Source organism: Amblyomma mixtum, chromosome 5 (genome assembly GCF_055824585.1).
Source record: "Amblyomma mixtum isolate Tamu chromosome 5, ASM5582458v1, whole genome shotgun sequence".
NCBI classification, from domain to species: domain Eukaryota; kingdom Metazoa; phylum Arthropoda; class Arachnida; order Ixodida; family Ixodidae; genus Amblyomma; species Amblyomma mixtum.
Window position 1 is genome coordinate 106,743,476 of NC_143016.1, and position 23,301 is coordinate 106,766,776.

A 23,301-nucleotide genomic window follows, 5' to 3' on the forward strand; every position below is an offset into this window, starting at 1 on the left:
ATGCGCGTTATTAGGCTACTGTATCGGCAACATTGGTAAAGAGAGGGAGAAAAAAAAATTGTTTACCATGGCGGACAGCGTGGATGCAGCAGCAGGCGGCGATTCCATTCGCAACATGAAGGTGTGTAGAGTCTTTAGCTTATTTTTTTCACTCTAAAGTTGGCTGAAGAGACAGTCACTCCTTCTGCTATGCAAGTAAAAGCATGCAGCCTCTAAGCATAGCACACGCCCGTGCGATAAAGTGTCACCGCTGGCGTCTGTTTTCGCAGGGTTAGCGTTGCCTTTGAATATACAACAAAGACTGACAAGGAAACCTGTGATGTTCTTATTTCAGGTTGCTGACTTGAAAAAGGAACTTAAAGCCAGGGGCCTTTCCACAACTGGCAACAAAAGTGAGCTGACGGAACGCCTCGAATCTGCGCTTGGCCTGCCCAAAGGTAATTTCGCGGGGGACTGCGTTGCGCCAGCTTGTAACCTACTTGGTTCTTACGTGCTTTCTAATTTGGCATAATTTTCTTACGTTGCTTTTCTTTCTTCCGACAGACATTAATGACGTGCAGCTGGACGGTAAGCTTTCATCAAAGTTTTCTATATTCATTGTAGTAGTAAATTGGAAAGTTTGTCATCTTTTCTATTTTTCGGCAAAACACGGTTATAACAACGGTATTTCCATGGCACTTCAATATCGTTATAAATGGGTTTGACTGTATCCGACTGGGTGATACATACGAGGTGGCATGTTTTTGAGCATGCTACATCATGCCATTGCAGCTACATCAGTGTGTTTTATATTGGCACCGATATCTGCGTGAAAAGAAAAGGCTGCTTTTCGGAACTATTTTCATTGTGGATGTCATCTTCGATATGTGGTGAATCGGCAACATGTCGGAAAAAGGGGTGCTGAAACTTGGTTTTGCAGAACCCTTAGGTCCTTTGGAATGCTTTCTGCATTTTGGTTGCCTAAATTCATGCATGGCTGAACTGACACCCTTCCTTTAGCCACTTATTGGTACTAATCATGCTCTGATCGTTCACAGCAGACTTTTCTGCCAATTTATGGAGACCACCTTAGTATAATCTGTGATTCTCTGGTGACATTGCCTTGCCTATGCAGCTAAAAAATAATGTTCTGCTTTAAGGCCGACATGCATTCTGGAACCTCAGTGACAGTTCTGTTAATAGTTTCCAAACAAAGTCCATATATGGCCGCCGCGGTGGCTCAGTGGTTATGGTACTCGGCTGCTGACCCAAAAGACGCGGGTTCGATCCCGGCCGCGGCGGCGGAATTTCTTTGGAGGTGAAATTCTAGAGGCCCGTGTACTGTGCGATGTCAGTGCACGTTAAAGAACCCCAGGTGGTCGAAATTTCCGGAGCCCTTCACTACGGCGCCTCTCATAGCCTTAGTCGCTTTGGGACGTTACACCCCATAAACCAACCAAACCAACCAAAGTCCATATATGTTTTTCTTTTGACCTTGCGGCATCTTGTTTGTTTTCACTGTTTCTGAGATTGCACTCTCTCGGCACAAATTTTTTTTTCTCACTAAGCGCACCTGGAAAGGCGTAGTGAATGTTGCGCAACATGTGCATTTTTAATCGCTAACCAACCGTAAGTGTTTGTAGCGGCCTCTTCTCATTGCAGTGGCAGCACAGACTGCGTGAATGAGAAAGTATGAAACTGCTCAGTGCACTCGGGGCTCAAATTACCAAGCATGGCCCTAGGCGCCCAAAGCAGAACGGTGGGCCTAAAATGAATGCACAGAAAACTAAGTCATGTTCAACAGTCTCTGAAGAGAAGAGCAGGATCAAAAGAGTGAAATATCGAGAATAAGAATGGAGTGGAGTGCATTGGGCACATACTCTCTGATGACGAATGGCAGTCTTCCAGTATCCCTCGAGAGGAGAGTATATATCAGCTGTATCTTCCACCATACAGCTGTTATTCTCTGATGACGAATGGCAGTCTTCCGGTATCCCTCGAGAGGAGAGTATATAACGGCTGTATCTTCCACCATACAGCTATTCCTTTTTAATTGAATTTGGGTATTTCTTTAAAGTAGTGTAGACACCTCATTTTGGTGGCATGTTTTCTTCTCTACAATTATGTGGAAGACACTACTACACATGATTTGCCTACGACCGCTGAACGATGGCTGTGATGTCAAAGGGTGGTTATATGTCAGATGAGGCAAGGAAAAAACATTGATATAATCGCTGCTTCATCATTTTAATTCCCTACAGTGTTGAAGCCAGCCTTCTTCAAGAGTTGGAGTGACAACGAATGTAGAAGCAACGATTATATTGCCCTTTTTCGTGCCTCATGTGATCTATAACCACACTTGACGTCACAGTCATAGTTTGGCTGTTGAAACCGAAACTGCGTGAGAAAGAAATTCGATTGTAAGTTATTTAGCGGTTGTATGAGAACACCACGTGTCAGTAAATGTATAATAATGCCTCACACATCATTACAAGAAAACACGCACCCAAAAGCGGTGTGTCTATACTCCGTTAAAAGCCACACATCTGCGTGCTTTATTTTGCATGCAAGTTAGGCAGCAAGAGAGGAAAGCCAAGACACATCAGGTTCTTGAGCACCTTTTGGAAGTCTGTGGGTTTCCCTGAATTTATAGATATCAAGAACCCCCTGACTGAGAAGTATCGCAGGGCGAAGCTTTTTTATGTGAATTTCTTTTGGAGTAGCACTATTGATGAGGACATCATTTTATTATTATCGGAGTCCATGTATGTACCTGGGGGAGCCTTTCAGTGCCTCTTCTGGGGTGAAAATGTGGCTCGTGGCAAATGTTGTATTGCGTTAGCTCTGCTGGTATTGGCAAGCATTGTTTGCATGGCATCAGTTTAAGGAAAGTGTGAGAGCTGTTTCTTGAAGAGATTGTGTATAATGTGGCTCCAGCAATTTTCAGTTTTCCGGGTCAGGATTTAGGTCGCATAGAATGTTACGCCCAATTTCTTTCCCTCTATTTTGCAGAGGGCCTGGACCAAGGTGTGGATGTCAATGAAGATGAAGCTCTTCTCGAAGAGAGTCTGCTCTTGCCTACCGAGGGAAAGGCGAACAATGGGGACGTCTTTGCTGGCGAGGAAGAGCTACTGGCCGCCACGCCGGTCTCAAAGGAGCCGCCACCCACTGCTGCAAAGCTTGGAGCACCAGCCAGTACTCCTACTGCCACTGCCCCAACACCAGAGAAGCCAGCCATGACCACTTCCAAGGATCCGGCACCGGAAGAGAGTGATGCCAAGAAGACACGGATCAAAGTTACAGCCTTATCGGAAAGCACTGCAGCAGATGAGAAGACCAGTGCTTCCAAGGTTCCCACAAAGGGACTCTCTGCGGAGGAGGTGCGTAGCGGCCAAGCCGTTTGTTACAAACATAGAAATGTTTACTGAGGAAACTTGCTGTTCTAAAGCGTGAGATAATTCAAAGTATACATCCTCTAGATCAAGTGCAGGAGGAGGGGTTGATTAGTACTATTATCTTACAGTCGACTGAACAATCGCAGCGCCTCGCGTGGTATTTCGTTCAATCTTTCTTGTGTCATGGTTGCTTGTCTCCGCTGTCACATGTTGACATTTTTTTTTTGTGGCAGGTTTTTTTGTGGTACAGTAAAGCGTCTTAAATTTGGAATTAAGGGAGTGGAAAAAATCTCCTGAATCATTTCAAGGTAGCGTGTAGAAACTTGTGGCATGGAAACTGCTACGACAGTGACCCTTGCTGTGCTCTTCAGCAGACGAGGAAGGGAAGAAGTCAACAGTCATAGAAACTGAGGAACTTAGAACTGAGGTTCAGATCACATTGGTAGCGTTTGGTTGTTCTCCTTTATGTAAAAGTCATCATCGTCAGCAGCAGCAGCCTGACTATGCCCACTGCAGGACAAAGGCCCCCCCCCCCCTATGACTCTCCAATTAACCCTGTCCTTTGCCAGCGGCGGCCACCATATCCCTGCAAACTTGTTAATTTCGTCCTCCCGCCTAACTTTCTGCCGCCCTGTGCTATGCTCGACTTCTCTTGGAATCCACTTCGTTACCCTTAAGGACCTGCGGTTGTCTTGCCTTCTCAATTACATGCCCTGCCCAAGCCCATTTCTTCCTCTTGATTTCGACTACGATGTCATTAACCCACGTTTGTCCCCTCACCCACTCTGCCCACTTCCGGTCTCTTAACGTTACACCTATAATTTTTCTTTCCATAGCTCGCTGCGTGGTTATCCTTAAGCTGAACCCTTATCGTTAGCCTCCACGTTTCTGCCCCATAGGTGTGTACTGGTAAGATACAGCTTTTGTGTTCTGTTCTCTTGAGGGATATTGGTAAAGTGCCATTTGTGATCTGAGCGAACCTCCGATATGCGCTCAACCCTATTGTTATTCTTCTAGTTGTTTTCCTCTCATGATTCAGATCAGGGGCCACTACCTGCCCTAAGTAGACTTATTCGCTTACCATTTTCAGCACCTCGCTACAAATTGTGAACTGCTGTTCCCTTGCTAGATTGTTGAACATTACCTTGGTTCTCTGCATGTTAATTTTGAGTCCTATTGTTCTGCACTGCCTGTCTAACTCATTGATGATGCTTTGCAGCTTATCTCCTGAGTGACTTATTAAGGCAATGTCATCAGCGAATTGGAGATTACTAAGGTATTCTCCAGTAACCCTTATCTCCAACTGTTCCCAATCCAGGCCTGTGAATACCTGCTGTAAACAGGCGGTGAATAGCATTGGCGAGATCGTGTCTGTCTCTATGCCTGACGCCGTTTGTTATTGGAGCTTCATTATTCACTTTATGAAGGACTTAAGATAGCTGTGCAGCCGTTACAGGTATCTTCCAATATTTTCTCGTAAGACTCTTCTACACCCTTATTCCGAAATGCCTGCATGACTGCTGAGGTTTCCACTCAGTCAAATGCTTTCTCCTAATCAATGAACGATATACGCAGGGGTTGGTTATATTCTGCACATTTCTCTATCACGTTATTGATAGTGTGAATATGGTCTATTGTCGAGTATCCTTTACAAAAACCTGCCTGATCATTTGTTTGATTGATGTCTAAGGTTGTCCTGATGCTGTTTGCGATTACCTTAGCAAAATACCTTGTAGGCAACGGACATTTATCTGATCGGTCTAAGTTTTCTAGTCCTTGACTTCTCCTTTCTTATGAATTAGGATAATGTTGGCGTTCTTCCAAGCTTCTGGTACGCTCGAGGTCATAAGGCATTGCATATACAGGGTGGCTAGTTTTTTGAGCACAACCCCTCCGTCCTTCAAGAGATCTGCTGTTACCTGATCCTCACCAGCTGCTTTCCCCCTTTGCATTGCTCTTAACCCTTTGAGGGTCGAATTATTTTGAAGAAAACTTTCCCAGGTGGTTAAATTACTTTATTGCGGATCTTGAATCTACAAAATGTATATAATCGAGAATAAATAGTAAAAAAAATTAGGAACAGTACTTTGGTGACAGCATCACTCACAACTGGAAAATGTTCAATAGAATAGAATAGCAATGGTGATAAGCAAGCTAAGAGCAGCACCAATAAAGATAGAAATCAACTTTCGCCGCCTCTGCAAAACAGTGCCCACAAAGAGAAAACACGTTTCGCGCGACTCCGTTGCGATCCTGCGGCGGAATCGAAACCGCGTAGGCGCGTTGCCACAGAGGGCGAGAATACCTCGCGAGCAACGGTGATAAGCAAGCTAAGAACAGCGCCAATAAAGATAGAAATCAACTTCGGCAGCCCCTGCAAGATAGTGCTGACAAAAAGAAAACTCAAATTTCGCGCGATTCCGTTGCGATCACGCGGTGAAACCAAAACTACACAAGGGGTGTTGCCGCAGTCTGTGCCGCCGCGCTAAAGCTAGACATAAGTTCTGCTTATCTCCGTAAGAAGGCAGCACAAAATTCAAACACTTCTTGTAAGTCCTAAGAGGTGGCAGCACCCCCCAGTGAGCACGCGTTGTTCTTTTGGCGCAAAATTTCAAACGGAAGATCGAAACCCTACCCGTACGGCAAAGACCTTGCGGGACAGAAAACCGCCGCCGTACATATACGGCAAAAACCTTCAAGGGTTAAGGCTTTCTTTACTTCCTCTTTCGTTACTGGCGGGATGTCCCATTGCTGTGCGCTACTACATCTCTCATTAACGTGCTGATTACATTGGCTACTGTATAGATTTGTGTAGAACTCTTCAGCTACTTTAAATATTTTAGCCATATTGCTAATCACATTGCCCTCTTTGTCCTTTAGCACATACATCTGGTTTTTACCTGTGCCTAGTTTCCTCTTCACTGTTTTTATGCTACCTCCGTTCTTTAGAGCATGCTCGATTTTTTCCATATTAAGCTTGCTTATCTCGGCTACTTTGCCCTTATTTATTAACTTCGATAGCTCTGCTAGTTCTATTCTTTCTGTGGAGTTAGACATCCTCATGCTTTGGCATTTCTTAATCAGATCTTCAGTCTCCTGAGATAGCTTGCCGGTATCCTGTCGAACGATCCTACTGCCTACTTCTGCTTTGTACTGTGCAATGATAGCTGTGAGATTATCGTTCATTGTTTGAACATTAAGATCGTCTTCCTCAGTTAGAGCTGAATATCTGTTCTGTAGCGGTACCCTGAATTGCTCTACTTTCTCTACTACCGCTAACTTTTTAATGGGTTTCCGCTTCACTTACTTCTTATGTTCCCTCTTAGGTCTAAGCTAATTTGAGACCTTACCATCCTGTGGTCGTTACAATGCACCTTTCCTGCCCCGCCGCGGTGGCTCAGTGGTTACGGCGCTCGGCTGCTGACCCGAAAGATGCGGGTTCGATCCCGGCCGCGGTGGCTGAATTTCGACGAAGGCGAAATTCTAGAGGCCCGTGTACTGTGCGATGTCAGTGCATGTTAAAGAACCCCAGGTGGTCGAAATTTCCGGAGCCCTTCACTACGGCGTCTCTCATAGCCTGAGTTGCTTTGGGACGTTAAACTCCAATAAACCAACCAAACCAACAATGCACCTTTCCGAGGACCTCGACATCCTGCATGATACCAGGATGAGCGCAATAGTGTGAAGCCTATTTCATTTTTATTCTCATCGTTGGGGCTCTTCCACGTCAACTTCCTGTTCTTTCGTTTCTGGAAGAAGGTATTTATGGTCTGTAATTTACTTCTCTCTGAGAACTCTACTAATAACTCCCCCCGCTGCTATTATTGGAGCCTATGCCTTAGTTGCCTACTGGCTGCTCTCTGGCCTGCTTCTTGCCCACCTTCGCATTGAGGTCGCCCATTAGTACAGTGTATTGTGATTATACTTTGTTCATGGCTGATTCCGCGTCTTCATAGAAGTTTTCTATGATCTGGTCATCATGGCTGGATGTAGTAGGTGCGTAGGCCTGCACCACCTTCAGCTTGTACCTCTTATTAAGCCTAACTACGATATTGGCCACCCTCTCATTAATACTGTGGAACTCCTCTATGTTGCCAGCTATATCCTGATTGAGTAGGAATCCAACACCTAGTTCTCGTCTGTCCGGTAATCCATGGTAGCACAGTACATGCCCGCCCCTTAGTATTGTATACACCTTATCTGTCCTCATAACCTCGTTAAGGCCTATGGCATCACATTGAACACCCGCTAGTTCCTCGAACAGTGCTGCTGGGCTAGCCTCACTGGATAAGGCTCTAGTGATAAACGTTGCCTGCCAGGGTCAGTTTCCAATGGCAGCCTGTCCGGAGCCAGAGATTCTTAGCACCCTCCGCTGCGTCGTAGGTCTGACCGCCGGCTTGGTCAGTTGCTCCGCAGCCTTTGGGGACTGAGGGCCGAGGATTAATTGGTTTGTTCATAGAAGGTTGCGGCCAAGTACTGCACCAATGTGGCCAAATCCTGCTCTGGTGAGGAAGTGCGTTGTCTGTTCTGGTCACCGAGATCAGGCCGCACCCCAGGCCTGGTTATGCTATTCCATCAACACGTGGTGGAAAATTGCTCAGCACTGGGATTTGAACCTCTACGCCATTGCTGCATTATGTAAAAGTAGTGCTATGTAAAAATGATTGAGCAGTTAATTTCCTCTTTAAATCAGTACTGTCATAAAAAAAAAAAGAAGGTAACATTCCGATGTGTTTTTTTTTTTTCAATCACTGTTGGCTTCTTTACATATGAGGTTGAGTCAGATGGGAATAACTACCGTATTTACTCGCATAATAGGCACTCTTTTTTCGAGAAAATCCGGCTCAAAGTTCGGGGTGCGCCTATTACGCGGGGTAAAATTTTCGGAAATTTTTTGACTCGCAGAATTGAACATACTGCATAAACGCACTCGTGTATGGGCCGCACCCCGTTTTGCTGAAGAAAATATAAAAAAAAAATCTGTGTCAGAACCGCACCGAAACTTTCCACGACCCACGCGGGAATAGCCTTCGAAATGCACGCGCCGAGGCCTCTGCGATCAGCCCCGGCTGCGCGCAACGAGCGCTTGATCGTGGAGGCCACACACGCGCACAGGAGCTTCCAGACGCCGTCCACGGAGGGCGCCCGAGGCCAAGCTCATCATCATCGTTTTCCTCCACCGCAAGCTTTCGCTATTCATATCGCCATCAGCATCACCAGCTCGTTTTTTTGTTGCTGTCAAGTGCCGGGATCTGCGGTAGCACCCGAGGCCAAGCTCATCATCATCGTTTTCCTCCACCGCAAGCTTTCGCTATTCATATCGCCATCAGCATCACCAGCTCCAGTTTTTTTGTTGCTGTCAAGTGCCGGGATCTGCGGTAGCGCGTTAGTTCATTGTGGTTGTGACTCTGCCGCCGAGCGTTACTGTTTTAGCTCGACAGGCAAGCAATAGCTACTTAATAGCTACACGGCTGAGAGTTTGCTCTCGAACACGGCAAGCTTGCAACAGGTCGGAAGTTCGACGTGGCCGAGAAGTGCGGTAGTTGCGACTGCGGTGTGCCTAAATTTTCGTACGTGACTCCAAGCGCCAAGGTTTTTGCGGGCCTAAGTCGGGAACGTTTCTGGCCGGAGATGAAGTTTTCCAAACAGACGTTTAAAGTGAACATCCCTGAAAACTGTGTGCGGCTGTTCTGCGCGATGTCGTTGTACGTGCTGTGGGTCCGCAGCAGCTGCGACGGCAGCAGCACTAGTGAGGACTAGTAGTCAGTTCAGCGAAAACTTCGTTAAAATAAAGATTGGGAGGCGGGGGGGGGGGGGGGGAGGGGAGGATTCGGCTTGCAATCATGTAAATACAGTATTGATCACTCACAGTGCCAAGTTCGGGGTGCGCCTATTATGCGTGGAAATAAAAAAATCTGATTTTTTGTGACCAAACTAGGGGTGTGCCTATTATGCGAGTAAATACGGCATTTATTTCAATATTTATGAATTGCACATATTACCCTGTGCCATTGCTCTTTTAGATAGTTTCCACGGTGCTCTATACATGGTTTATAGTGCTTTGAAAGTGTGCAAATGCTTTTACAAAAAAAAAAAAAAATCTCCCTATTGTGCGTGTAGCCACTCGTGCATCATGTGCTGCACACCTTCACTAGAGGTGAACTTCTTCCCACCGATTGCCTCTTTTAATGGTCCAAAAATGTTGTAGTCACTGGGAACAATCTGAGAAGAGGGGCATTCAAAATTTGGGTGTTTGAATCTTTCACTTGCATGGGCAGAATGAGGTGCAGTAAAATCTCGTTAATTTGGCCTTCAAGGGCAAGATCAATGGTTCCAAGCTATCGAGTAGCCCTAAAAAAAACTGCCAAAAGTTGTTTGCATCACAGTGGTTTTTATCCAGTGAACGCCTGGATGATGGTTGTCTACATTAGAGGTGAATACCAAATGACAGTTTTTCATGGTTTTTTCAAGTGCTCTGCTTCGCGCACACTGTCAGGAATGTCGAAGGGTTGCTTCAATGTAGTAAACGTTTCAGTGGCTCTTTGAGAAGTGCAGCGCAGTTACAGTGGTTCCTCTTCACAAATAGCCACGTCGCATTTTAAAGATGATTCAGTGCATGGACTGTGAACAGTGCATTTCAGCGTACCGGAAAAAAGAAAGAAATATGCGTAGGCATTAAAACTGTGATGCCATCCCAGAATAAAAATAAGAGATAGTGATGGGTACCATGCAGCGTCCGAAATGGCGCAACTAGCCGATGTGCATGCCCGATGGCAGGTGCGGGATGGCATGAAGTTAAGAAAAGCGAATCTGGAACTATACGGCCGAGCTAAATTTGGCAGTGGGGAATTTTTGATTGCCATTTCATTGATTAAGGTTTGGGGAGGTCTATTTAGATCATCGCTGGCTGTGCAGGTCATACCTTGACGCAACCTCCCCGTCTGAATTAACCAGTGAGAGTCCGCCCACATTCGAATTAACGAGCGTTCAACGCCATATGCTGACATGGCTGTCATTTGGGACTGCGCTTCTAGTTCTAATTATTCAAATTTATAAGTTAACGGAGGTCAAATTAACAAGATTTCACTGTGTGCACTCATATTGCAAGAGAACACCTGTACGTGAGAAGTCATTTCGCTGATCTGATTGCAGGTGACTTTTCAGAAGCTCTGAGGATGATGTAAAGGTGGCCTTTTTTCCTTCAGTCATGTTCGGTTCCACAATTCATTTTTTCATTCATACTTCATTTTTAGGGCTGGTACTAGTGCAGCCACATTTGATCAGCTGACTCAATCCTCCCAAGAAAGTAATTGCCACTTCTTCCACATCACCACAAAATTTATTGCCAGGTGTCAGTTCGTCGTTCTTTTAACTCTTGGAAGTGGCATGGAGCCCATCTTGCATGCACATTGCGCATCTGTAAGGCATTACAACTAAGGCCCCTTGTTTTAGATGATGGTGCAGAAAATTGCAGATAGGAGCGTTTTCCAGGCAATTGTGTGTTCGCAGCCCAGTGCCCCCTTTTGTTTTCATGTTATTGTTCTGTACTGCAGGAGCAGTGACTGATGGCGATACCCTTGACAGCTCGAGTTTCATTACAAAATTTTACTGGTGCCTTGACGTGTTTTGCTTCCCCTGAAGAAGTGTAGCAAACAGACGTACCATGCAGTAACATACTGTCCAGATCAACAAACTTTTTTGTTTTCAGAGGATAGCTCTTCGGTCAAAGAAATTCAACATGCCAATTTCGGACACTGATCGACTCAAGGTGCGAATGGAAAGGTAAGTGTTTAGTTATTTCTCGTTTTCAGCTTTCTAGGGGGAATGTCGCATTAAATGCAGTCTTGCTTGTCCGACCACAAGTGGTTGGAATTTGTTCTGTCATTTGTTGGTAGATCCTTAAGTGCTGCTGCTTGGGATTTATATATAAGGGCCACACCTCCAAGTTGGCACCTGGTAAACGGAAGAAAAAAAAAGTCAGCCAAATGTTTCCTGTGCATATAATTTTGCCCGCACAGTACGTTCTGCTAGGAGTTGATAGATGATAATTACCTGCATTTCGTGCGGCCGCAGATACGTCAGCTGAAATTGTGAACACATGGTGCCGCAGTGCTGCTAACTCGTCCTGTGCGCTCGGCATTCGCACCAGGAAGGACAAAACATTATGCTGTGCTAAAGCTATAATGGGGTGCACGCACGCTAGTGGCGCGTCGCTGACGGAATATGCATAGGGTTATTCGTTTTCGGGTTTTATATTTTTTCAAATTCGGGGGGTAAAAATCGGGCGTTATTTTTCGGCTTGATAATAGGGGAGAAATCGGGTTTTTTGTGGAAAATCTCAGAAATTTGGGTTTTATCGGGTTAAATTTGCAAACTAATAATTTATTCCATTTGCTCTAACCGGAAGTATTGCAAAATTTGGCGTTTCTTTGGTAATTATTGCTCGCAGTGAGAGGCAACGGTCACTTTTGAGAAAAGAAACATTACATTCACGAGGTCTGGTCATCGACGTTCTACACGTCCTTATTAACATACATAATCATCTGCATGCGCAACATCTCGGTTTCCATCCGAGACCTGTCTGGTCTCTGCAGGTACCTTAGCTGAGAGAACGTTCGCTCAACGTCACAGCTGCCATTAGCTAAGCACTACAATGACAACGCTGCATTTGCTAGCCTTGGGTAACGCGCAGTTGCATTGTTCCAATAGTCCATCACTTAAAACACCTTCATTTGTGGGGCTTGCTTCCAGCAAGTACTGGTTAAACTTCTTGCGAAGCGAGCCTACAATGTCCATCACGGAAATAAAGAGAGGTCGGTAGTCATCAAACGACTCACTCAGCAGCCGCTTCCGGAACGGACCGAGTACGGCTCCCAGTTTCCACTATGTCAACTGGTTTTCTTTGAGACTGGAGGCACAACAATTCTGTGAGCACAATTGTTTCAGAAATCGGGAAAAATCGGGTTTTACCCGATATTTTAGGAACACGTTCAGGGCGCAAAAATTGGGTAAAATCGGGTTTTACCCGAAAACGAACAACCCTAAATATGCACCATAGTAGTGCACTGTGCATCCGATGTTGCTAGGCCTAGCATGCTTTGCATGAAGCCACAGCAATTGTGCTTTGAAGCTAGTCAAGGTTTCTCATGAAAAGTCTAGCCTTGTTACCAGTTTACCATTGCACAGCAGCCTCACATTCAAATGGATGTATAATTCATTTCTTCAAAGCCTTCAGCAGTGTAGCACTCAGAAAAGCAAGCCAGGCGAATGCAACCTGATACTAACGGCTGCAGATCACACGCGTGGTGCGCCGACCCGAACATTTAACCAAGGTATAATTACTGTCAGTTGAGTGCCGGATCATCGGCGGATTTTAATTGCTTTGACCGCTATTACGTTTGCTAGTGAACTGGTCTAGAAACCTGTTTTACTCCAGGCGGTTGATTCGCTCCAGTCATCAGTTGTGCATCCTATCATCCATGCTTCAGTGCGTTATATATTTGAAGGTTTTGCTTGGGCTGCGCTAATTCGTCATAAAAATGTGTATCGCAGCATAAAATGGGGAGGCGTAATGGTGGCTCGGCTGTAGTCTGAAAAATTTCACTGAAAAAATCTGGTCCCATGTGTGGGCTTTACGCCGTCAAAATTGCCAAAGAAGAGTGTGGCCCTTACACGAGTGTATATGGTAGTTTGCACTGATTTTCATGCGACCTAATGCAGCAGTTCTGAGACGAGATGTGGGTCTGTATGCCTTTTTGGGCCCTTGAAGCTCTTGCTCTGTAATGAAGCTGATTGGCAACGTAGCTATGTGTGCGTACTGAAGTAAGATGTGTTCGGATTGTGTCCAGCTTGTCCAGGGTCTTGCAAGTTTGTATGCAATTGTTGAAAAGACCTCTTGCAATGCAGCATTGCTTCTTTCTATTTTTATGTGTGCCCTTATGGTGAACTTATTTCTTAATTAAAGCTAGCTGCATGAGCTATCCTTTGCCATTTTTCTGCGCTCCTAAGTAGCCATCACCGATATTGGGGGGGGGGGGCCTGGCAGCTGTTGCTTATTGAACTTGGTTGTTGATTAGATGACCTTAATGTGTCCCAGTTGGGAGGTTTCAGCAGTACAGTGAAACTTCTTTATAGCGAAGTGGAAAAAATAGTAAGATAGTTCAATATAGCCGAAATTCGTATAAAATGTTGCCAGAAAACTTGCGATGGAGAAGCTAAATTTACTTGAAAGAACGGCAGCTGGTTGACATTTTTTGCAGCTTTAGCACCGTTTGGAAGCCGCTCGCGGCAATTGCAGAGCGAACGCTACTTAAGTTGGCTTTGTCGCACAGCGCCGCATCAGGCAGTGGCAGATCAAATGCCAGCCGTGTGGTAAACAGCGTTAGCTCTATAGAGTAAAAAATGCATGTTTTTGTTAACTCTCGTTACCACGGGAAAACGACCATTTTTCATATGTCTCAGACAAACAGTTTTTTTAGAAAAAGTGTGATAGATAAAATTATATAAAATGCATAACAGTAATTGAGATAGAATGCGCTTCATAATTAAATTTATTTGAACACATATTCTGCTTGAAATGCTGTGAAAAAAAATCAGTAAACACAACAAAAAATAAAAAAGAACAAATTTTGTGTTTATGTGACAACTTTCCAAACACTTGTACTAAAAAAATTCTAGAAATTACAAAACAATTCAAATTCTTTCTAAAACATGGCATTAAAGTTTGAAAATTATAACTTGAATAGTTTTTGAGCTAGTTTTTTTTCTTTAAGCCTCTTGAAAAGGCTCGTTTGAGAGTGCCCTTTATATTATTTTTACAGTCCAACAAAAAAAAAATTGGAAGTGTTATGTTATGCGCCAAACGAAAGCTTGGTAAGCGTGGTTTAAAAAATACAAATCAAAACTTAATTAATTTACGTCAAAAATTGAAAAAATATAAAGCACAACAAAGTATAGGTGCGATATTGCGATATATAGTATGCGATAAGTATAGCTGCGATGTAGCTGCAGAATCTAAATCCGACGTTACGTCTTCGTCCGAGGCACTGCTGCTCGGAGGATCTTGAAAATCAGCTGCAGAGGCTGAAGAATCACAAGCAGCGGGACTCTTCCGAGCGCACGAAGCGCCCGACCTCGACGCAACGCCATCCTCACCGCATATTATGTCGCAATAAGCCTATGCTCCAAGGGCACTTCAAAAATGCACGACTGGCGGGGAAATTACGAACTAGGCCGAAAATGGAACTATAACTGTCTGAACAACAAACCAGATGCGCCCGCACAAGCGGACAGGAAAAAGAAAGCGAAACTATCAGGCCAACGTTCCGGGATCGGTTTGCGCAGTTACAGCGTCTGAACCAAAATCCGACAGTGCAACATCGTCACCAGAGACTCTGCTACGCGTAGCATAGATAATAATTCCAGTCAACGCAGTAGAATTGCGCGCAGCAAGGCTTTTCCGAGCGCGCGCCGCCCGCGCGCCCGACGCCATGCACGGATCGTCCGCGCCGTACCCTTTGCTTCAAGGGCGTTTCAAAAATTCGCGCGTCGTGGGAAAATTGCACTCTACGCAGAAACCGAAACTGTAGTCTCTGAAGAACAACTTAGATGGCGCCACATCACCGTAACGGCTATAATGAGGAGCTTCGGTTCGCACAAACAGACCAGAACGAGGAATCTGAACACACAGGCGAGCGTTCTGGGCTCTCGTTGCCCAGTTTGAGCTTTGAAACAATACCTGACGATACAGCATCGTCGTCAGGGTCCGTGCTAATCGATACATCAAAAATATATGGTGCAAACGCAGCGGAATTGAGTGGAACGGGGTTTTTTCGAGCGAGCGCCATGATGGCTTGTTCGGAGCGCCTGACACCGCACCCCCAACTTCAAGCGCGTCTCAAAAATTGCCGCTTTTTGGCAAAAATATAAACAAAACAGGAAGTTGAAGTTCAATGTGTGAACAACAAACCAAATGACTCAGCAAGTCTGTAGCGGCTGCGGTCGCGCTGCCGTAGCGCTTCGAATTTTTCGATCACCGGTGATTGAAGCACAGTGGCGTGGTAACGAAAGAGTTAAAAATATGTAGGAACAGTTCGATGTGGCCAATAATTCATAATATCCATGTTCGTTGCTTTTAGGTTTGACTGTATATGCTAATGAACATCATTATTTTTTTCTGTTCTGCAAAACATGGTGTGTACTATTGGCGGAAAAAGTTAGCAGGATGCAAGTGTACCAAAAGAACTGTTTCGGCGCAGTTGCTTAATCCAGTCACCTCAAATGTATCAAGATATGAGGGGAGGTGCATGCTCTATCCGCTGGTAACAATACCCTCGCGACTGGATTTTGCAAGGCAGAGGTAGAGTAAGTTCTTTTACAAGAATATGTGTCCTGTAAGCTTGTACTCCTGGTACACGCTTTTTCAGATTTGGAGCTGCTACTCTGATCTGCACCAAAATATATGCCAGCAGCTATACCAAAAAGCCAAGTGCTACAGATTTACCTTAAAGGTGCACTGAAGAGGAATCTGAACTCGTCTTTTTGCCGCGGGAACTCGATCTACACGTTCCTAGCATTCTTAGAAACTGCGACTTATTTCCCTGTGGGGCCGATTTCCCTAATTAAATCGAATTAACGTCCGGCTCCCGCCTTTTTTTTTCAATTCTCCCTGGTACGGTGGACGGAGTCGACCAACGCGTGGAGTGCCCTTCAGCCAGCTCCATGGAGGCTTTGCTTTCACTTCATTTTGTTTTTTAGGTTTCCGTGAATAAATCGTTTCATTTGCAGATAATATAACTGCAAAATAAGCCTGCAGAAATAAAAATATGCGCGGACTATTTGCTTCTACGGACTACTACGTATTACTCCGCCGATGGCAGAGCGGCAAGCCGCCACGGGACTGGGTGAAAGGCACTCCCCGCGTCGGTCGACTCCGCCCACCGCACAAGGGAGAATTAAAAAAAAAAGGCGGGAGCCGGGCGTTTATTCGATTTAATTAGGGAAATCGGCCACACAGGGCAATAAATCGAAGTTTCTAAGAATGCTCGGAATATGTAGGTCGAGTTCCCGCGGCAAAAAGACGAGTTCAGATTGCTCTTCAGTGCACCTTTAAGCTTCATTGCATGCAATACTGCAGGGCTTCGTTTGCTGGTAGGAAAGCCCTTTTTGCATGAAAACGGTACCGAAACTTGATCCCTACGTTAAGGCAGAGGCATTTTGCACCTCTTGCATTGCTTTTGTCCTGCAGGTTTGGTGCTTCTGCTCAGAGCAGCCCAGCTGCAACAACCAAAGGCTCTGTTGTCAAGACAAGCTCGGTGAAACTGTCTAGGACATCCATTACTGCTAACCCGCCGGTAAGTGTTGCTGCAAACTAGTTACGTTTACATAGAAAAACTACATTTATTTTAGCATAAAATGCCTAGAGATGGGATTCTGTAACTTTTGAAGAGAGAAATCTGATGAAAGCAAATAGCCTTTTTCAGAAGAAGTGAGAACTTTTTGATCACGAAGAACATTGTCATAAAGCCGCACATAAAAAAAAATTGCGCTCTTATGTAAATCGTAAATCCTTGGAGTAAATCTCGTTTTAATCCTTTTCAAGTTGCAAGCACTGGGACAGCTGGGATACATTTCTGTCTTATGGTGCTAATCAGAGCGCTGTTGTGTGCAGTATTTGATGTGAACAGTGTCAATATTACAAGGGCCCACCTCTTCGGGAATCCACAGTGCTTTCTGTGGATTCATGCTATGCTTTTTTTATTTCATAATGCCACAGTAAATGTTTTCGCTCACATGAGTAACACCCCTGTCACACGGCATTCCTCGAAGGCCTTTTGAGGAAGGGCACCTCTGTTCACCAAAGGAGCAGTGGCACAGCCCAAAGGTGAAACAATCGTTGAGGCTTAGCCTAAGCCTGCTGCTCTGCAAGAGGTGGTTGAAGTGAGCGTTTTGAAATCAAATTGGGGCATTTTATTCATTCGTTAAGGTATGTCGCCACCTTTTTCAAAAATTTTTTAAATTTTGACCATTAAATTTTTATTTCACATTTACCTTATAAAGCACTGTTTTATATGATATTCAAAAGCAAAAAAGAGTTTAAAAAGTCATGCTGGCATTTATTAGTCACAAAAAATTGCCCAAACTTGGCTGTTATGCAAACATTCATAACTAGCGAATGGAGAGCAGGAATTGTAAACTTTTTGGCACAGAGTTAGCCAACTAACCATACTGTGCAACCAACTAGGATCTTCACCATCCGATAATTGGGAAAAAATTTATAGCAAAAATGCCCAAAGAAAACAAAAAATGTCATTTCTGAATGCATTCCTTCACGTAAAACATGATTATATCAAAACTCACCACTCGATTTCATTTATCCTAGTTCATTGCACAGGCTACTAACATAGGAACGAGCGTGCAAAGTTTCATTGAAAAATATTTATTCATTTCGAAGTTATCAATGTTTGCGCAACACGAAAGTGCAAGAAATGAAGTTTTGAGAAAAACAAGATTAAAGTTTTTCAATCCTTGTAGAAACAAGATTATCATGCCCTAGGAAGTTAAAATCCTCCAGTTTCATAGCTAGGGCCCTCCGTAGCTGATACGAGCTCTCTTTTGGCATTTGTTGCTGCCCGTCTTTTATTGTGGAGATGTTTTGCCTCATCCATTGATTAACGCTGGGCCTTCTTCACACGGTAATGGTCACTGGTGCAACATGCTACGAGAGTGTGGCGGCCAGATTCGGTGCCTGATTCCCTCAAAATATCTGCTGTACTTCTGTTGCTTTCGTTCAAGGACGAATCCGGTAGTATTCAAAGCGATAGCGTGAAGCGCGCGCAGAGTAAACAATTGACATGCTTGTAGCATCATGCATCCCCCTTGCGGAAATTTAAAGCAATGTTTAAAAAAAAGGAAGCCTTACAAATTGTCTTCGAATAATCTTTTATATATGAAACTATTAAAAAAACTGAAAATTTTCAATATACGCCGTTGATTATCGCTGAGTTATCATTTTCTGTTACCAAAACACATTAGTTTCGGTTTCAGAACTGTTCACCACCTGTTCGAAAGTTGGCTATAACTTTTGAACAAAATAAGATACAAACATTATTCTTGCTGCAAAACATTTCTGTATGTTTGGGGATTCCTGAAATATAAAAAAGAATAAATGTCATTTTTACAAAAAAAAAACTCCTTTTCAAAGGTGGTGGCATACCTTAAGCTCAGACAACTTTTTTTTGCTTTTGCTGCTTTCTTAAAATGACTACAAGAGCTACTCTTATGAGCAGCAGCAGGTTTTTGTGTATTGCCTTGGCCACCAGGGACGCTCGGTGTTGCTGCAGCAATTTAACTTTCTTGAAATGTGGACGGAAAATATAAACTCTTGTCCAAAAAGCAATACTGGACAAATCTTTCGCATTTTTTAATGATGTTTTCAAACATTGTTAGCTGCATGTATTTTTTTCTTTGCTTTTAACTTTTTGTCATTGGGCAGCACTGCGATCACAGGTTCTCGAAGGCCGTGCTGCGCCTTTGGGCTCCAAAGAGTTCGGATGGGCGCCTTACGCTTTTGATCATAAGAACCTGATTTGCAAAGCCCTCTGCGGTGCCCGTGTGACAGGGGTATAACACTTTGTAAGTGGAAGAGCTTGCCTTGACTGCTTCAGAAAATACTTGCTCAGCTGCTGCACAATGAACAAATGTTTTCCGAAGCGCGTTCTGTACTTCTTGCAAACATTTTTTTTTTTTGTTTCAGCCCGTTGACCTGGCAAAGTTGAAGAAGAGGGCTGAGCGGTTTGGCCAGAGTGTTTCTACTGTGGCAAAAGATGTGAGTTCTCTAAATTTCTTCTCTGAAATACTTTTTTTTCACACTGTACTGCTTTCTCTGTATTTAGTTCCATTGCCATGCATTGGACAACGAAGTCTTGGGAACATCACATTTTTTACTATCCTGCAGCCCCAAGAGCTTTCTTTTTCTCAGGCCTGTTTCAGGGTTGCTTTTGCCAGAAGGAGTTCGCATCTTTCGCTCATAGTGGTAGTCTCTCAAGCAGTGCAGTAGAATGGGAACACAGGAGAGTGTCCTAATTCACCAACCTGTATATGTGTGCTTGCACTTGGGTCACTTGAGTATGTCAATATATGTGTGAAATTTCCTGGGAAAAGGATGTGGGTGGGGCAAGTTACATTGAAGTGTGGCGTTTAGATTGCACAATGCTTTACTTCTTAACTGCTCTCATCTTTTGACACTGACAGTTGGAGGAGAAAGAACGGCTTCTGAAGAGGAAGCAGCGGTTCACCTCCACACCCGCACCTGATGTGAGTGGAGTTCCTGCATGATTTTTTTTTCACAGCTGGGTTGTTTGCGAGCTCATTCTTATACGATCATTGAATATAATGTAACTGAACTTTTATGCAGTGAAGTTCGTGAATCTATTAAGAGAGTTCCTTTTTTCAGTTGTATACGACTTTAATTGAAGGTCGCTTACTTTCTTTTCTTGATTTTGCAAAGTAATATTTTACTTTTCTGATTTAATGGAGTACTTGTACTATCGCGCTCAGTATGAGTTGCAACGCGCAGTCATCGACCGGGGCTCGTTCCGTGGTGTGCCTCCTCCAAACAGTCGCTCGGAATTCTGGGAGAAACTGCAGTTCCAGGATACAACAGCACCCCTGCTCAGGAAAAAGTTTCTCCCAGAATTCCGAGCGACTGTTTGGAGGAGGCACACCACGGAACGAGCCCCGGCCGATGACTGCGCGTTGCAACTCATATTGAGCGCGATAGTACATTGCGTGCATCTATGATGAGCCTTCACGACAAGTAGCTGGCATCATGACGTTGGTCAAGACAGATTTATCATTGGCACTGGGCCTTAGTGCAATACAAACTCCTAGCATAAACAAAACTCCTGGTGAAATCATGAGTGTCAAGTGGAACTAACCACTGTTGCGCAGTTTCTTCTGCTGGCATAAAATTAATGTAATCTTTCATTTATTTACATTTCATTAATTTCATTAATTTACATTTCATTAATGTAATCTTTCATTCAAGACTTTCATTCGCACTAAACTTGAGTACGCATCAGCAATTTGGTCTCCTCACCAGGCTTACTTAATTAACACCATTGAATCCATTCAGAATCGTGCGGCACGCTTCATTACTTCAGATTACGATTTTCACCACAGCATTACCGCTATCAAGTCATCCATCGCTATCAGCCCACTAGCCCTTAGACGCAAAGTTTCTCGCTTATGTTTATTGCACAAATTATATCACAATTTTCCTAACCTACGCGAGTCCCTTCTAGTCCCTCCTGTGCGCACGTCATCCCGTTTATTCAACTCCATGAGCATCCAGCGTTTACACGGATCAACTAATGCCTTTAACAAATCTTTTTTGCCAGCCGCTATTCAAGACTGGAATCGGCTTCCAGAATTGGTTGTCATTGAAAGCGATCCAGTAAGGTTTAAAGAACGTCTGATGTGTTATCTTGCTGTATAAATGGTTTCATTTCCCTTTCGTGACTTTATTTCTCTTTATGCTTTTGTTGTGTGTGTTTTCTTGTTTGTTCTTTTTTTTTAATTCTTTTTTTCCCCACCAATGTGAGTCATGATGAATGTAGTACTCCCCCCCCCTTATGTAATACCCCCTCCCAGGGGCCTTTAAGGGTCAAATAAATGATGAAATAATGATGAACATTTGTGTGTCTTTGTCTCAGTGCCACCACATGGGCTGTAGTTATGGAAGATGGATGAAATTAATGCTGTAATAAATGTATGTTTCAAATTGTCCTGCCGTTGCTCAGTATGAATGACATCGGTCAAGACAGATTTATCATTGACACTGGGCCTTAGTCCAGTACAAACTTCTAGCATAAACAAAACTGCTGGCGAGATAATGAGTGTGAAGTGTAACTAACCACTGTTGCGCAGTTTCACATAGTATGCGGTGATGGTATTATAGATGGAAGCTGTGGTGTAAGTTGCACTGCTTAATGATACAAAATCTTGGCTTTCATTACAAATGCATATGTTGGTAAAAGAATGTTGTTACTGAGCAAATTAAAAAAAAAATCAGTTTAAATGAAGGCTACTGTATCTTTGGTACTCATTAACGATATCCTTTTCTTTGTTCCTCTGCAGTCATCAAAGAAAGCGAAGACAATCACCATCTAGGCACAAGAGCTTTGGCCATTTGCAACAACTGATGCTGCCACAAAAGGTGTGCAGCTGGCTTCCTGTTTTAAAGGCGGTGCAGATTCAACATTTGCTGACACCCATCACCATTACCATGTTTTTGTTGAGAGGAGTTAATAAATTATTCATCTCATTGAATAGAAGGTACTTGTATTTTGATTTCAAATTTTGTTCTTTCTGATGGTTGGCCAATATGGCTGGACTTGGTCGTGATGCCTTGTATATTGTGGTGTGGCATCACATGTGGGCCTTGGCATCCTAGCCTCAAGGGCTCTTTCATTCTCTTTGCTCTTGGTAAAGTTTACCCCCTTTGTAAAAAGTTTAGAGCCTAGGGGTTTTGGTTCTGCATCCTTAGTGATAACCACTGAGCCGCCGCGGTAGCTCAGTGGTTATGGTGTTCGGCTGCTGACCCGAAAGTCGCGGGTTCGATCCCGGCCGCGGCGGTTGAATTTCTTTGGAGGAGAAATTCTAGAGACCCGTGTACTGTGTGATGTCAGTGCACGTTAAAGAACCCCAGGTGGTCGAAACTTCCGGAGCCCTCCACTACGGCGTCCCTCATAGCCTTAGTCGCTTTGGGACGTTAAACCCCATAAACCAACCAAAAATATTCCGAAGGTAAGATTTTTCTGTAACGGGTAGGACTTTCAGAAACTGTACAGGAGCGCCACTGCATGGCTTAGAAACAAACTCCCCTGGGCTCTTGAACCTAAGGCAAATGGACGGAAAGATAATTTTTGAGTCTGAAGCATTTACGATTGAAGGGGTCAGTGGCTGTTTTTGGCGAGAGGACACCTGAGAGTTTGGTGTACTGTCTCATATTCCCTGCGTTAGTCGTAGTATCACCATGGGCCTGTGGTTTTGTTGTAACCATAGTGGCCCAGGCAGATGTTGGTTTGGTGAGGAGGCAAGAAATGGAGCGAATCTTGTTTGCTTGCTACGTTTAAACAAAGAACATTAAGAAATTTGTCTTACAGGAGTAGGGACACCAAATTTTGGCTGTGTTCTTTCTTTAGAATAATGCCCAAGGAGTCTGTAAATATGGATTAGGACATGTAATTCACCTAAGCTCAATTAGTAAATTGTAAGTTCTTTTCTTAGGTTTGGTGTCAGTGCCCGAATTATAGCGATGACATCATGGATGAGTGAGATAATGTTGAAGTCACGTGAGAGAGATTGCAGCGTAAAGGGCTGTTTGTTGCCATTCTTACTCTGGGTAGGTTGGCTTAAGAGAGTGAATTTAAAGGAAAAAGTGACTTCATCGTTTTTGTATGCCTTGTGCAGCCTCTACTTTTCTGTGATGTCGTAGCCATTGTTTGGTGGCTGCAACCAAAACAACTTGGGAAGCAGAACGAACAGAATAAAAAGTAACGTTCATTTGTGCTGCTGACCCAAAAGACCCGGGTTTAGTCCCAGCCGCGGCGGTTGAATTTCGAGGCTGATGTACTGTGCGATGTCGGTGCATGTTAAAGAACCCCAGGTGGTCGAAATTTCCGAAGCCCTTCACTACGGTGTCCCTCATAGCCTGAGTCGCTTAGGGACGTTAGACCTCCATAAACAAAACGAAACCAGATAATCTACTAAAAAAGCAGTGCAGTGGAACATAAGACTACCGTGAGAGAGCGACACAGTTGGAAAGGTGAATGGCATGAAACAGACAAACCATCAACAAAAGAATCAAGTATACTGCAGAAAGTAGGCGAGTTGGGAGGCTCCGAATGGATGTGTCTCTCTGCTG

At 44.1% G+C, this 23,301-nt stretch overlaps 1 protein-coding gene across 1 annotated transcript; it reads left to right on the forward strand.

Annotated features, from left to right (window-relative positions):
• Positions 1–23: 23 nt before the first annotated feature.
• LOC149343283 (uncharacterized) lies at positions 24–21,709 on the forward strand. Its single transcript, XM_089545821.1, has 9 exons — positions 24–121; positions 335–437; positions 544–567; positions 2,992–3,359; positions 11,083–11,156; positions 16,621–16,726; positions 19,129–19,200; positions 19,626–19,688; positions 21,513–21,709. Exons 1-9 carry the CDS (start codon positions 68–70, stop codon positions 21,543–21,545), a joined length of 897 nt encoding a protein of 298 aa, XP_089401947.1. The 5' UTR covers positions 24–67; the 3' UTR covers positions 21,546–21,709.
• The last annotated feature ends 1,592 nt before the right edge of the window (positions 21,710–23,301 follow it).